Source organism: Micromys minutus, assembly GCF_963924665.1.
Source record: "Micromys minutus genome assembly, chromosome: 21".
Lineage (NCBI taxonomy): Eukaryota > Metazoa > Chordata > Mammalia > Rodentia > Muridae > Micromys > Micromys minutus.
In genome coordinates, this window is record NC_137956.1 from 1,401,341 (window position 1) to 1,416,303 (window position 14,963).

A 14,963-nucleotide genomic window follows, 5' to 3' on the forward strand; every position below is an offset into this window, starting at 1 on the left:
GCCGCTCTAGTTTAGAGCCCTGTGCACGGGCTTTGTCACTTGGTCAACAAGCTACACTCTCCACAGATTCCCTTCCCAGGCAGTTAACTCCGCCCGCCCTGGTGCTTCTGCCCTGGGGTGTTTCTTTACCCCACTGCCCAGCACAAACATGACTCTAAGGCCCGATAGTTTTTCACACAGGTTTATATATTCAACTCTCAATTCACAAACTCTCTATAAGAAAATGGACAAAGATACAAACTGCCCTACTATAAGAGATAAAAGACCTATAGAATCCCTTAAAAATATTCAACCTAACGCCAATTATGGCCACCAGGATCCAGGTCTGCTTTCTCCGGCTCCATCTTGATCTCCCCCCCCCCCCCAATCTCTCTTCCTCTTCCATTTTCCTACCTTTTCTCCGCCTACCTCTCTACTGTGCAATCATGTGTTGCCTTAACATAAATCTACATGCATACTTCTTGCCCTCTATGTAAACCTAAACTTTAAAGATGGACTTGGGGGTTATGGGACCCCTTCATCTGCTCTTCTTCCCAGTGTGGCTGCAATAAATGAACTATCCTCTGCTGGTCACCATTCCTAGTCTCTCTAATTTGGCCCACTGAGGGCGGGTAGACAAACCGAGCTTGTCAGCATACAGCACCTTGGGCAGGCACCAAGGATGCCATAGAAGAGAATAGAGCCAAGGTCTGATCTTAACAACTCTGAGAACGAGAACATAATTCAGGGAACGCATTAGTAAATTACAGAATGCTGTTTGGGCAGCCCAGAAATAAACTACCTGTCTAACTGAGATAAATTGATGTATCCTCTAGGCTCTCTCTCTCTCTCTCTCTCTCTCTCTGTGTGTGTGTGTATGTGCACGCACATGCTCACATGTATGTGAATGCATGTGTAGGTGTATGTGTACATGTGTGTGGAGATAACAGGCTTACCTTAGGTCCTCCCCTTAATCACTTTTCACCTCATTTGTTGAGGAAGGTTCGTCACTGAACCTGGAGCTTACTAACTGCCTAGCCTGGCTGGCCAGTGTGCTGCATTCACCTGTGTGTGCTGTGGGGCATGGTTTTGTATGTGGGTGCTGGGGACCTGACCTGAGGCCATTATTCATGGGTGGTAAGCACTTTACTGACTGAGCCATCTCCTCAGCTTGTGCTCTTCATATTTGAGCTTTACAGATTTCAGAGTGTCAGCTCAGAGGTCAGCTCCTCTACGGCGTCCCTAGGCATGCCTTCCTCACCGTGCCTTCCCTTCTCTGAAGCTCAGGGGCAGGTTTCATCTTCATCAAACAGCCTGGCCCAAGTCCATGCATTAGACATCCAAAGACATAGCAGGATCTCAGTGAAAACCTGCTTTAACAACCAGCAGCCCCCTGGGAAGCAAAGGGAGCAGGGCAATAATGAGGTCATTATTTTACGTCCTTCATTACTGGTCCTTACACAGGAAAAAGCCACATCTGTTCTCTTTGGACACATGTCTGAAGACAGCTTCCAAAGGGCCTTTTCCTTCCAGATGGGACTCCTGCTACAAAACCCAGGACAGCAGGCAAAGCCATTAGAGCGGCCCAGAGAGCAGAAGACAGGAGTGGGCCTCAAACTTTAGGGGTTGGGACAGGAAACTGACAATTAGAGCTCTCTGGAGGGAATGAGCATGTGGCTTGGCTGGAGTGTTAAACTTAAAGGGAATTCTATGGGGGAGGGGTGATGCACCAGGAGCTCAAAGGGCTTCGAGAGGAACCACAATGCACCTCTGCACTGTCTTGATTTATTATTACCTGTGTGACAGGCACTAGAGTATAAGCACACACCAGCCTCAAACCTCCTCATGTAGCTGGAGACCTTGGACTTCTGAGCCTCTTGCCTCATCCTCCCAAGAGCTGGGATCACGGGTGTATGTCACCGCTCCCAGCTTATACAGTGCTGGAATAGAATGTAGGGCTTGTGGATGTTAGGCTAGTGCTCTACCAACTGAGCTACACCCCATGGTCCTGGTTTTGAACACTATTCTCATTCAGATTTAACCTCTTTGCTTAATAAAGACAAAGAAATGGGTCAACTTGCTAGAGGTGGCTTGGGGGATTTGACTACTTTTGTGTTTGACGCAGACCACGGGTGTTCATTTAACCAAGTCAGAACTACTGATAACTATTTAAGAACATGCCATTGTATTTTATTATGTATTTATTTAAAATAAAATGTAACATTTACTTGGTATGTGCATGTGTGCGTGTGCATGTGCATGCGTGTGTGTGGGACCCTTCAAGACATAGCACATGCGTGGAGGTCAGAAGATAACCTAGAGAATTGGATTTCTCTTTTGACCATGTGGGTCCTGGGAATCTAACTTAGATCAATAGGCTTGGTGGCAATTAACCATCAGTTGAGCCATCCTGCCACCCTATTTAACAATGCTGTGACTTTGTTTCTCCTAAAAATGAGACTGCAATGCCAAATCAACAGCAATAGAGCTTAATAAACATTCCCCCAAGTGATAACATCCAAGTTGATTAATGATGTCGCCTCTTAGCCAAGAGCCTAAAGAAGCAAACTTGTTATTGGCAAAACCTATTATCCTTCAGCCCTTAGGAGGCTTCAGGAGGAGGATGACAACTTCAAGGATATCCTTGGGCTACACAGCCAGTTTCAGATCAGTCTGGGCTATGTGCCCCATTTCCAAAAGGAGAGGGGGGAGGAAAGAAAAAAAGGAGGAGCAGGGAGACAGTATCAGCAGCAAACTTAACGGCCAAAATGTCCTTTGAAGCAAGCTTCCAGACAAAACGCAGGTTGATACTGGGAAGGGGCAGAGGCCTTGACACCAGTCACCACCTGTCACATCACACCATCTGATGTAAGAACTAGTCTCACTAATGGGAAACTGTTGTAGTCACTGTTTCCATATGGGAAATGTCACCATGGAGCATGGGTACTGACTATAATGTGGCCAACCATGAGGGTCCTTAGGGAGCTTTGAACTCAGTCTAAGCAGATACACACCAGCATCTTCACACCCAGAGAACGCCTACTTGATAGTCTACTGGTACTGAAAGCTTCATGTGGAAGTTGGCAGGAAAAAAGCCCCAGGGACAAGCCTGCTCCAGTCTGAGGGGGGACTGCAGAGGGTCAGTCCAATCTCTGGACTCCCACTGCTGACCATCGTAGCCAAACCTGTGTCCATTGTGCTTTTGGTCCTACCCCACTGGTTTTCTAACTAGAGTTATTATTTCCAAAAGACTTTGAATGTTTGGAGGGTTGAGGCTGGCTATTAATTATTTTAGTATCCAAATTATACTCAGTAATTGCTAGATATGAAAGATGGGATGTAGAAAAGGCCAGATCTTTCTGCTCTGAGTCCTACCAGTAAGTCAAAGTCACTATTTACAGTTGGATGTTTTAAAGATATGGATTAAAAGGAGGCTCGGTGATTAACAGGGTTTTCTGCTTTGCTTCTGCAGAGAGCTGACAATTGGTTCCCAGAACCCATGTCAGGTGGTCTCCTAGCTGCATCTAACTGCAGCTCCATGGGATCTAATGCCTGGTTCAAATATTTAAGAACACCTCCATTTGGCAAGTGCGTGTGTGTGTGTGTGTGTGTGTGTGTGTGTGTGTGTGTGTGTGTGCACGCACACACACACACAGAGTAATAAAATATGGATCTGTCTTAGTATTACTTGTCAACTTGATATAGCCTAGACCCACTTCCAGATCTCAGTTGAGGGACTGATTGCCTTTATCAGATTGTTCTATAGATATGTCTGAGGGATTTTTCTAATTGAGGGCCCAGTCCATTTTGGTTCACACCATCTGTAGAGAGGTAGTTCTGTATGTATAAGACAGCTGGCTGAGCATTAGACCAGGGATATCTGGGCAGGTAAGCAGCATTCCTCCATGGTTCCTGCTTCTTCAGGTCCCTGCCTTGAGTTACTTCTTGATTCCCCTCAGTGATGGGCTGACTTGGTAGTATAAGCCAATAAGCTATTTACTCCTCTAAGTTGCTTTGGGTCAGAATAACAGAAAGAAACTGGAACAGGTGGTGCTGTTTCACTGTTTAAGGTCACCTGTAGATCGCATACCTTATATAAAGGTCATACTCCTTAGCAAAGGAGTAACTTTGCCCAACTTCTTGTACAACTGTGCTTGTTCACTCATTCCAGACCCACCAGACTGTTTATAATTTTCAGAAGGCTCTGCATTCTTTTTGTAATTGTATATTATGTCTATGCTGCTGCTAAGTTGTCTATGTGTATATGTGTGTGCCTGAGATGTGCACCAGTATGTGAAGACCAGAAGAGGGCACTGAGTACAGGCACTGTACGTGGAGCGATAGCCAAGCCCTTGGTAAGAACAGTAAGTACTCTTACCTCCTAAGCCATCTTTCCAGGTCCTGTTACCTCTAAGTACAAGGTCAGTCGTCCATGACAGACTGCTGCCTTGTCTGGCTCTTCAAAGCAACTCACTGAAGAAATGTCCTTCTTACAAACTGACAGGGGGCATTCAATTAGCATCTTCTGGGCTGGGGAGGTAGCTCAGTAGTAAGAATGTTTGCCTACCATGTGTGAGGCCCTCCAACACTGAAAAAATATAAACCGCATCACCATCCCTTAAGGAGAAGAGAAATCACATGGAAAGCAATAGCATTCCTTCAAGCAAGTCAACACCTAGCAGGCACCCAGTAGGTCTACCAGCTTATTCCTACAATGAGCATAGCACATATTCTTCTGTCCCACAGGGGCTTGCTCACATGCCTGCCAAGGAAGGAGAACTTGTGCGTAACCCTTAACTAAGTCTGTGTGGAAAGCCACCAGATTATTTCTGTTAGACTGGGAAATCAACTGGGAGCTGTTTTTTGAGGGAAGAGACAGCACAGGAGGGACTTGGACTCCCAAGCCTGCCCCTGGATGCCCTAAAGCATACCTTGGGGTTTCCTCCACCTTCTTTGGCTGCATACAGCATCTGCAGGGCAGACTCTGCGAGAGTCTTGGTCTGGTCCAGTACTGTCATCTGCTGTTGATGGTCCAGCATCTTGGAGGCGACACCAACTGCAGCTAAGATCAAGGGCTCAAAGTAGCTTGCCAGCTGTGTCACCTTTCAAGAAAGAAAAATCCCAGATGTATTATGTAAGTTCGGGTCTCCTTTTGGGGGAGTCCCTTTGGTGAGAAGGGGATTCAGAGCAAGGATGAGATGAGTCATAGGAAAAGGAGTGTTTGACTACAACTTGCTTTTTTAAATACTCGCTAGTTGACAATCTATTTGCTTGGCTTTTCTTCCTAGGGGAATTCTCCATCTTCTTCCATTTATGGTAAAAAACCCTTTCTGGAATTTAGAGGTAGACACTAGACTTATACCTAGTTTTATAAATTGTCAGCTTTGTAAGTTAAAACTGTTAAGAAGAGACATCCCACAGAGTCAAAGGGGAAGGAGGAGAGGAGAGAGGAGAGTAATGAGGTGGGGCAGATGAAGAGAATCTGCAAAGCTTCTCAGTAGACAGCCTGACTGGCGTCCTTGCCAAGCACCAGGCCAAGAATGAAATAAAAGCAAAATGGTTTCTCCACTGATACACTTCGTTGTTTGGCTCAACCAGGGGGAATAAAAAGCTTGTCAAGGGGCTCAAAATGCAGCTCAGAGGTAAATTACTTTTCTAGTGTGTGACGGGTTCTGGGTATGCTCTCCCGAGGTCAAACCAAACCAAGCCAAACTCCACAACCAACCAACCAACCAAAAGAACAAAACCAAACTAAGACAGCTACCTACTGCTCCAGGATAGACTTCCTTCCAGCAAACAGCAGATCATGTCACATACTGCATAGCATACACACACACACACACACACACACACACACACACACACACAAACATATTTGGGTGCCCCAGGGTCAAATGTCACAATATTTATCAGGCCCATCCCCTGTGTTTTTAGCTCTTTGGTAAGTGTTTTTTCATCCAATTCCTCAGTTAATTTCAGTTCTCATTTTAAGAAGCAGATCCAGAAGAGAAACTGAGGCATAGTTGTGGGCTGTACGAGGTGGAGATGAGGTGGGGCGGGTTCACTCTGCAGTCTGGCTCTTGGCTCCCTCTCTTCTCAGTGACATCCTTTTACTCTGGTTTTTATTCTAGTTCTGCTGCAGCCACACTTGAGAAGTCTGTGACTCAGTATCTGTTTCTTGCTTTGTAACATATTTGAAGCTGGGGTTTGTGTGATAGAGCGACACCCCCTATTTAACAGCTCGAGGACCATATTTTCACAGTTGGCTCCATCTATTTCCACGCTGATAAAACACGCCAGCACCAATGGATATTTTAATTCCTCATTTTTGTGCACCATAACTAATTGCTAAGCTTCCCACTGAAGGTATTCTATGCAAATCTGTAGCCTGTGGCTTCCTTAAAGCTTTTCTCCATCATATGAAAGGACAGTGTTGTGGGGATAAAGAGAGGCCACTTATACAAGCAAGCGCTGGGCCACAAATAAAGCCAGGGTTGGGAGGTTATGAGGACTGACTAGCCCAGTAGTGAGTAGCAGTGTCAATATATCATATATATCATTAGAGCTAACAGTAAGACAGGACTACTGGGCAGCAATAAGAATACTTCAGCTCTATTTTTCTCATTAGGTTATCTTACAAAGACATCTGAGTAGCTCTGCTGCTGACCTACTGTACCTTTATACGAGTTTATGCACACGTGTGGGTGCATGTAAAGGCCAGAGACTGATATCTGGTGTTTTCCTTAATCGCTCTCCACCTTATTTTGTGTGCAGGATGTGTGTGCACATGTATGATTGGGACTATATGACAATGTCCAGATGTGACAAGAAGAAGATGTCTAGAGTCTTCCTGGATCAGTCTCTCCCTTATTCCCTTGAGACGGGGTCTTTCATTGAGTCTGCAGATCACCATTTTGTCTAGGCAAACTCCCAAGATTCACTTGTCTCTCCCCATCCAATGCTAGGGTTATGGGGCCATAGAGCGATGTTCAGCTTTTTCCCTGGGTTCTGGAGAATCAGGTCTTCATGCTTGTACAGTAAGCACCCTACTGAGCCATCTTCCCAGTTCACTGATCTGAACTTTTGGTCTCTCACTGAACTTGGAGCTTGCAGATTTGACTAGATGTCTTCATGTTCAGTTATAGCCTGGTTACTGGGAATCAGAAATAGCTGTTTTCCAAGGAGAGACAACGTGGTCCAAATGGACAGGCAGCTAACCAGGGACAGAGGAGACATCTATGAGACAGGCTTTGAGTCCCAGAGACTCTGCCTCCTATGCGCAGGTGTGTACCACTGCCTCTAGTTATACAGACGCTAGGGATCTGAACGTGGCTTCTCACACTAGCAAAGCAAGAATACCTGATACTTCCCAAAGCCCTCTGCATGCATCTTAAAGGAGCCCCTTGAAGACCAGGTGGGTAGCCAGCTAGCAGGGCTTGTTCTTTGCTGCCTTCTTCATCCAGATGTGGAGTCCCAGCCTGAGCAAGCAAAGGCAGCCCTGTTCAAAGGCACAGGGCTTATCTCTTTCCCAGGCATGACACTGGCTTAATCACCAAAGGCAACAGGGCACAATGGTGGTGGTTTGAATGAGAAATGACTCTCACAGACTCCTGTGTTTGGACATTTAATCCCCCAGTCGGTAGCACTCTCTGGTAAGGTTATGAAACTTTCAGAAGATAGGGTCTTACTAGAGGAAGAGAGTCACTGGACTGGCTTTGGGGTCTTGTTGACTGGCCCCAGTCTTCTGTTCTCTCTCTGCTCCTCGACTACAAGGCTAGCCTCCTGTTCACGCTGTCATCAGGCCTTCGCTGCCATGGTGAACTCTCTATCCTTTTAGAACTGTCGGCCAAAATAAACCTTGCTCTCTCAGGTCACTGTTGGTCAGGTTTTTATCATAACATCAGGAAAGAAACCAAGACAGGGTCTGATGGGTCTCTGAGGAGTCAAAGCGAACAGCCAAAAATGTTGAATGCGTTAGAATCCTACCCACTCTCTAGTTTATCTGATTAGTAATTAACGTGTGCCATCTCTCTCTTAGCAGGATTTCTTGCTTGCACATTACCTTATGTCCAAGTTGGGCAGCTTCTCCTCGAGCTGCTGTGGCAATGGGATCAATAAGATGCCCGATTTCCTGGACCACGGAGGTCAGCTGCTCCTGTAGGGCCTGAGGGAGGGAGAGTTGTCAAGGCATTTGCCAAAAGTTCCTTACAGTGCTATGTAATTCTGAAAAGTCCTTTATGAAAGACTGTGAGACATGCATGATATCAGCCTGGATGCTCCCCCAATCTTCCATTCCCTGCCTTGCCTTGCTCCCAGGGTGAGAGCCCTTATCCTTCCCCAGATGAAGCAGGCATGAGAGGTGTGTTTCTCACTGGCTTCATTCTCAGCAGCCCTGACAACTGCTGCTGGTGGTATCTTCATGGTCGGCTACATACCCTGATTATGGGGAATGAGGACTACTTTCCAACAAGAAGAAACAACATGGTCCAGATGGAGACAGCTGATCGGGGACTGGGGGGACATACTGGTCTTGTGTTCTCAGCACTTAAAGAGGAGGGGGAGAGGGTGATGTAAACATGTGATCAGATCTCCGAAGGCTTCACTGACTGCACACCCTGAAAAGCCGGATGGGCTTACGTGCGGAGCTTAGCCAGACTGCTCATTGTTCTTGGTGACTTGCAGGCAAAGACTGGAAATGATACTCGAGATGTCTCTTGTCAGGTCTGAGATGGTTTAAACTCTCTGCTCCAAATAAATGAGTTTAGGCTATTAAGAAAGAAAGCCAGACTGTGCTGGGAAGGGGCAGGAGGGGGATGGGGAAACTTTCTCAGATTTCTTAGGAACTGTATGGGATCATTTTAGGGTTAACAGATCAAAGCGTGGGCATCTAGACATGTCATCTGAAGAGTGACAATATTCTTTCTGCATTTGTGACTCTGCCACAGAACGACTGTGTACTTGAACATGAAGGCTTCAGGCAGAGTTCAGTCTGGGAGAGCAAAAGCTTAACAGGAAGCTTCGGAACAAAACAAAACAGCTGGAGTGGTGAGGCAGGCAGAGAGAGGCTTCCCTAGAGTCCAAAGGCCTTACTTAGCTAATTATTTATTGTCCTCACACAATTAGTGATTGTGGCTATGAATGACAGAGAATTCCTTTGGTGTTTTTGACAGACGGTTTGTTAATTCAATGTTGTATAATGAAGAATTTGGGGTACAAAGGGGGTACATTTTCTTCCTATTGGGGGAGCTAAGGCAGAGGATGTGGTTTAGAAGGGATGGTAAGAGGGCAATGCTTCTGGGGTGGTAGTCACAGGTCTTTTTGGGGTGGCAGGCAGTGTCTCACTAGCTATCCTCAAACTCACAGAGATCAAACTGCCCCTGCCACCATATAAAGCTACTACACTTGGCTTCATCTTTGTCTTTTGAGCTGGGGACTACATAGTATGTGGTTTGCAAACAAGTTGTCAACACACACTTCATGTGTGCTACTGTATGTATGTTCAGCTTGAAGAACTGGCTTAAAATAGTAATGGTAGCTTTCTACACGTCTACAGTGCTTTGTTTTGTTTCTCATTTCCTGGAATTGTGTGTGTGTGTGTGTGTGTGTGTGTGTGTGTGTGTGTGTCTGTGAAGCCAAAGTAGAACAGATAGCTCTGTTAATAAAAATGAGTAATGCTTAGTTAGTTCTAGGTCTACGAGTTGAAGAATGGGGACAGAGCTCATTATGCCTAAATTCTATGGCAGTAAGGTAAATATACCTTTCATGCAAACCAAATGCCTGACTGTTGGGCACTGTCCTCCGAGAGAAGTATGGGTTGCAAATTTTGATGGGTAGCAAGCGGCTCAAGAGCAAGAACAGATAAAATGAGGCTGGGAGATGCCCAAGGGGAAGATGTATGCTAGGCAGGCACGAGGACTCAAGCGTCTACAGTCCCAGTGCAGGGAGTGGGGTAGGGGATGGAGACAGGTGGGTCCTGAGGACTCACTGGCCAGGCAGCCCAGCTAAGGGTGAGCGCCAGGTTCAGGGATCGACCCTGACTCAAAAAGAGAAAGATGATGGAGGAGCACACGGCTGCGCATGCCTCACACAGGTGCACATGTGCGTATAGCACACACACACACACACACACACACACACACACACACACACACACACACACACACAGAGAGAGAGAGAGAGAGAGAGAGAGAGAGAGAGAGAAGATAAAGTGGCCTGAAGTAAAACCTGACTTTTTTTTAAAGTCAGTTGTATTGGATGTTGTTTTGTTGGAGTAGACAGGTAAAAACGTGTTTTCTTAACGCAGACGTAGGTGAAACGGTGTGTCACTAAAGCGGATACGTAAAAGAACGCTTTGCTATTGCACACATAGGTGAAAAGGTGTTATGGTAAAGTAAACATGTAAAAAGACATGATAAAGGATTTTTCGCTAATGACACACACACGTATAGATCTGCCTTATATTGTGTTGCTGAGCTTTGTTTGTCATGACTCTAGAGAAAAACATGTAAAAAAACCTTTGATGATGTTTTGGTGGCTTTTGGCTACTTTTGTGGACTTGGCAGATTGGCAGAAACGATGTCAGCGAACACAGACCCATGCCGAGTTTTGTTAAGACAAACTCAAGTGCTAAGATGAGACACGTAGTGAGACAGGAGCCACAGGATATGTGACGTTAGAGGGAGTATGAATGAGACAGCGACGAGGGCTTGTTCACATAGTTAGCCTTATAGCATCTCTTGGTCTCACATCTTTGCTGATCTCTGTGGAGACATGGCCGAGAACTTCTCCTGGCGTCGCTAGTGGTCTTGGTCGTTTTTGCTGCCTTGTCTCAGTTTGGCTGAGGCCTGGCTGGTTTGTCAGGTTGTGTCAATGCTGCTGAATATCTGTCTCTCAGCACTATTAAACTACACTGCTGTATATTTGTAAAGTGTTTACAAGTACATTGAGCTGTCACTGTTGAATCCTGTAAACTGACAATGTGGATGAGATTTACCATAAAAAATGACTTTTAAATAGGTCTACTTTCCCCATATCCTAATGACCTTGTTTTTCCCACCACCTCTGGTGGGTAGCAGACTTAAAGAGAAGTTAAAGTGTTTAAAAACTATTATTAAAAATAAAATAAAAAATTTAAATAGACGGTGACCCCAAATGATAAGATGCTAAGCCCCCCAATACACATACAAGACACAGAATAACTTAGGGTACAACTCTCTCCCTCTAGGTGAATCAAATCCATTAGAGTTCAATACTAAATTTGCTTGACAAATGCAAAGAGAAGGCGTGGCCAGAGAGAACACAAGCTCTGCATGCCCAGGCCTGCTCTACCGATGTGTACATCTGAACACAGCAGTCCATCTTAGGACAGAATCACACGACGCTGGCCAGTTTCCTGAAAACTTCTGCTGCATGTGAATACTCGTCTTTAGCAGGTGAGGTCTTTCTGCACACCATCTTTCTCTTCTCAGCACTTGCCCCACACACTCCCCACCAACCCTACAACCTCCCTATCTGTTCCACAGGGGAGAGCGGTCCATTATCACCCTCCAGCATGAGACACTTAGTCCCATTTCCTCTGGAGCTTCAGACAGAGCCCCAGCCTACCTCCACAGAGATATCGTCCCTCGTGGCCAGGCTCTGGCTGACCGCGGCCAGGGAGGCTTGCTCGATGTCCCTGATGCACCGGTTGATACCATCAATGGAGTAGTCACATTCCCTCTGCCCTGGGGCTTTGTCCCTGAAAGGGACAGAACAAATCAAACAAAAGCCCTTACATATGTCACACCATGCTCCTTCCTGTATGGTGGGCCAGGAGCCTCTGTCCCTTTCTACATGATCACCTTCATTGAGCCGTGCGTCTCTGAGGCTTGCTCAGCAAAATGGGCCCAGGGCTGTGTGTTTCTTAATTAACACTTGTACTTGACACAGCTCTATTTCTAGCAGGAATAATGGGATCTCTGCCTTTCCTTTCAGGCTAATAATAGGTAATTGCAAAGGAAACAATTTGAGCTTGGGTGCTTGCCTCTACTTTAAAGTTAAAATCAAAGTGTGTATGTGCGCATGCATGCGCACAAGTATACTCTATGTGTCTATTTGTGTATGGGTGTATGCAACTATCAGCACATGGGGACTATCAGAGGAAGTCCAGTCCTATGTCACCAGTGTTGGTCCCTTAAGACAGGGTCTCTCTCTGAACCTGGGGCTAGTGTGGTAATCGCAAGCGTCAGCAATCCTCATGTTTTTGTCTCTCACAGTTCTAGGATCATGAGCACACACGCACAGCTGGCTTTTTATATGGAGCTAGGTATTCACACTCAGGCCTCACGCTTCTGCAGCAAGCACCTCCGATGAGCTCCCACGAGAATGAAGGGCAGCAGCATTTACAGTGCCAACACAATACTAGTGAATACCAGTCAAGAGCTCATGGGCTACAGTGGGAGCTAAAGTATTCACAATATTGTACCTTAGAAAACAAACACACCGTGGAGGACATTCATCTTGGCTAACGTGTGAAGTGTCATTTTCTTAGCTTCTGGGTATTACCGAGAAGGTCAGGATGCCTGGAGCTAGTGTGAGCTGCAGAAAACTCCTTTCATCTTATTATCAGACTAAAAGAAATCTCAAGAGTAGAGCTCTCCAGGCTAAGAGCTGATAATTCAGTGTGATGGTTGGGAGGGCTGGGACTGGAGCCTTTGCCTGAGCATGAGAACAAGACTTAAGTGCAGATGGAAACTATGACAATACCTGCTTTAAAAGGTAGCGCAGGTAGAATATTTAGAATAATATCTGGTTTATAAGATGTTCTGATATTGTAGCCAGTACTCTCATGGGTCTCAAAGAGATAAACAGTTTCTTAGTTTGCTTTCCAGTTACTTCAATGAACATAAAAGCAGGCTGGGAAGGAGAGAGTTTATCTTACAGGTCTCAGTCCACCATTAGGGAAGTCAGAGCAGAAGCTCAATATAGGAACTTGGAGGCAGGAACTGAAGTAGAGACCATGGGGTAATGCTGCTCACTGGCTTTCTTCTAGAGTCCAGACCCATCTGGATCTCAGGTCAATCATCAATAAAGGAAATACCCCCCCCCCCAGAAGCCAGTAGATGGAGACAATTTCTCCATTGAAGTTTCCTCTTCCCAGGTGACTTTACTTGGTGTTTAGTCTATGACCAAGATTAGCCATGACAATACTGATGGGCATGGCCCCTCCTGCTCTCTTCAGATGCAGGCTGGGAGCTCTCTTAGATGAGAAACTGACCTGATAGATGTGATGAGACTCTTAATGGAGTCAGACACAGTGTGAGAGTGTCCAGCCAGCACGGACCAGGTGGGCGGGTCTTTGGGGTTGATGGCCAGAGAGCGTGCGGTGCGGATGAGGTATGACGAACTCTCCAGCATGGTCTTGGCTGAGACCAGGATTGGTTCCTGCGCCTGGGAGCCCTAAGATGACCAACAGAGGAGTGAGGGGCGAGCACACAAAGACGTAAGATGGGCCCTACAAGGTCTTATCCTTTAACCTGTGGGAGGAAAGCTAGCTAGCAAAAAGGGTCCAGGGGAAGCAGGGGCCTAGGCTTGCTCCTTAAATAATAAATATACTTCTCTTAAATAGAACTTTTGAGTATGACAGACTTCACAAGAGAATCAGCCCCAATCCTAGGCACAAAGATTATTTTCAATATCATGATATTATTTCTTAAAAGACAGACATTGACTGGACATAGTAACCATGCACCAAGAACCATTCTTAGCAACAGAGTATGGTAACAGAGTTATATGCATGTAACATAGTTCTGTGCAAACTACACTAACATAGTGTAACAATGTAACAACATAACATGCTGACAAAGGTCTTTTGGAGTTTTAACTATCCATACTCAATCTTTTTCATACAGAACTAGCCAGCAACTCTTGAGTTTCAATTGCTGCAGAATCCCTACCTCAGAGCTGATCTGTGCAGGGATGCTGGCAAACTCAGGGTTTGATGCAAACGCTGTCAGGTTCTCCACGGCCTCAATCAAGGGTGTGGTAGCAATTCGACATTTATTGCGGTTGTCTTCAGAGAAATCCCCATCCAGGGCCTAATGGGAAAGAAATGGAGATCCACCCCACTGAGAAAGGTGTGCCCCTTCTAAGCTACAGCAATCACCTCCTAGCAGGGAAGATGGTTCCTTGGGAATACAGCTCATCAACATGTAAGAAGCAACTGGAGAGGCCCCTGCTGCCACCACAGAGGCCCAGGTGTAATCTTTGGGATAAGCTACTGTACAGCACACAGAAGGGCAGTCCTGCTGTCAGCTGACTCTCTTCCCTTCCTCCAGCAGTGCCCACACTACTGCCTGCCAGGCCACTTTCTCTCCCACTTCTGAGATGTGACACTGTATTTCCAAATGGAGTGAGTCCATTCCCGCCCAAGTGACAAAGATCCTTTAAACAGTGTGGCACTCTGACCAGCTTGTCTTCCTTCCTTCCTTCCTTCCTTTCTCCTTTCCCTTTTTTTTTTTTTTTGTTCCTGGGGATTAAAACTAGAATCCACCCCTGAGCTCAATCTCCAGTCCCTCACTTCCAACTTACCTCAGGTCTCCACCTAAAGGTATTCCTGAATCACCACCATCTTAGAATGAGTCCAGGACTAGACCTGCCCAGCCAAATGGGCAACTCAGCTCAGCTCAGACAACTCATAACATACTCACACACACACACATGCACTGACAAATATCTAGTTAAGGAGGTCTCACACAAAAGAGTACCTATTGTACAATTTCACTCGTAAAATACAAAAAGAAGTTACACTAACTGAGGTGTTGGAAGCTGGGTAACACTCTGGAGGGGTGTGTTTAGTGTCCAGCTGGAGGCGATTCATGGAGTCCTCCATACATTTTATGCTTCATCTTTATTTAATTTCAATACAAGAGGATCCAGTGATCAGTAATGGGGCTGATGACCAGCTTGGTGAGACTCTAGAATATGGCCCGGGGTACATGTCAAGC

The 14,963-nt window shown here is 45.9% G+C and overlaps 1 protein-coding gene across 5 annotated transcripts in view; it reads right to left on the reverse strand.

The window, feature by feature from the left end:
- TLN2 (talin 2) overlaps positions 1–14,963 on the reverse strand; it is a 402,865-nt gene that overhangs the window by 56,392 nt on the left and 331,510 nt on the right. For all 5 annotated transcript variants that reach the window (XM_080934594.1, XM_080934590.1, XM_080934592.1 and 2 more), the window contains 5 exons: positions 13,914–14,054; positions 13,235–13,416; positions 11,584–11,716; positions 8,042–8,143; positions 4,911–5,081 (listed from right to left, as the gene is read on the reverse strand). In XM_080934594.1, coding sequence (XP_080790720.1) covers positions 4,911–5,081; positions 8,042–8,143; positions 11,584–11,716; positions 13,235–13,416; positions 13,914–14,054 — 729 coding nt within the window. The remainder of the gene's footprint in view (positions 1–4,910; positions 5,082–8,041; positions 8,144–11,583; positions 11,717–13,234; positions 13,417–13,913; positions 14,055–14,963) is intronic.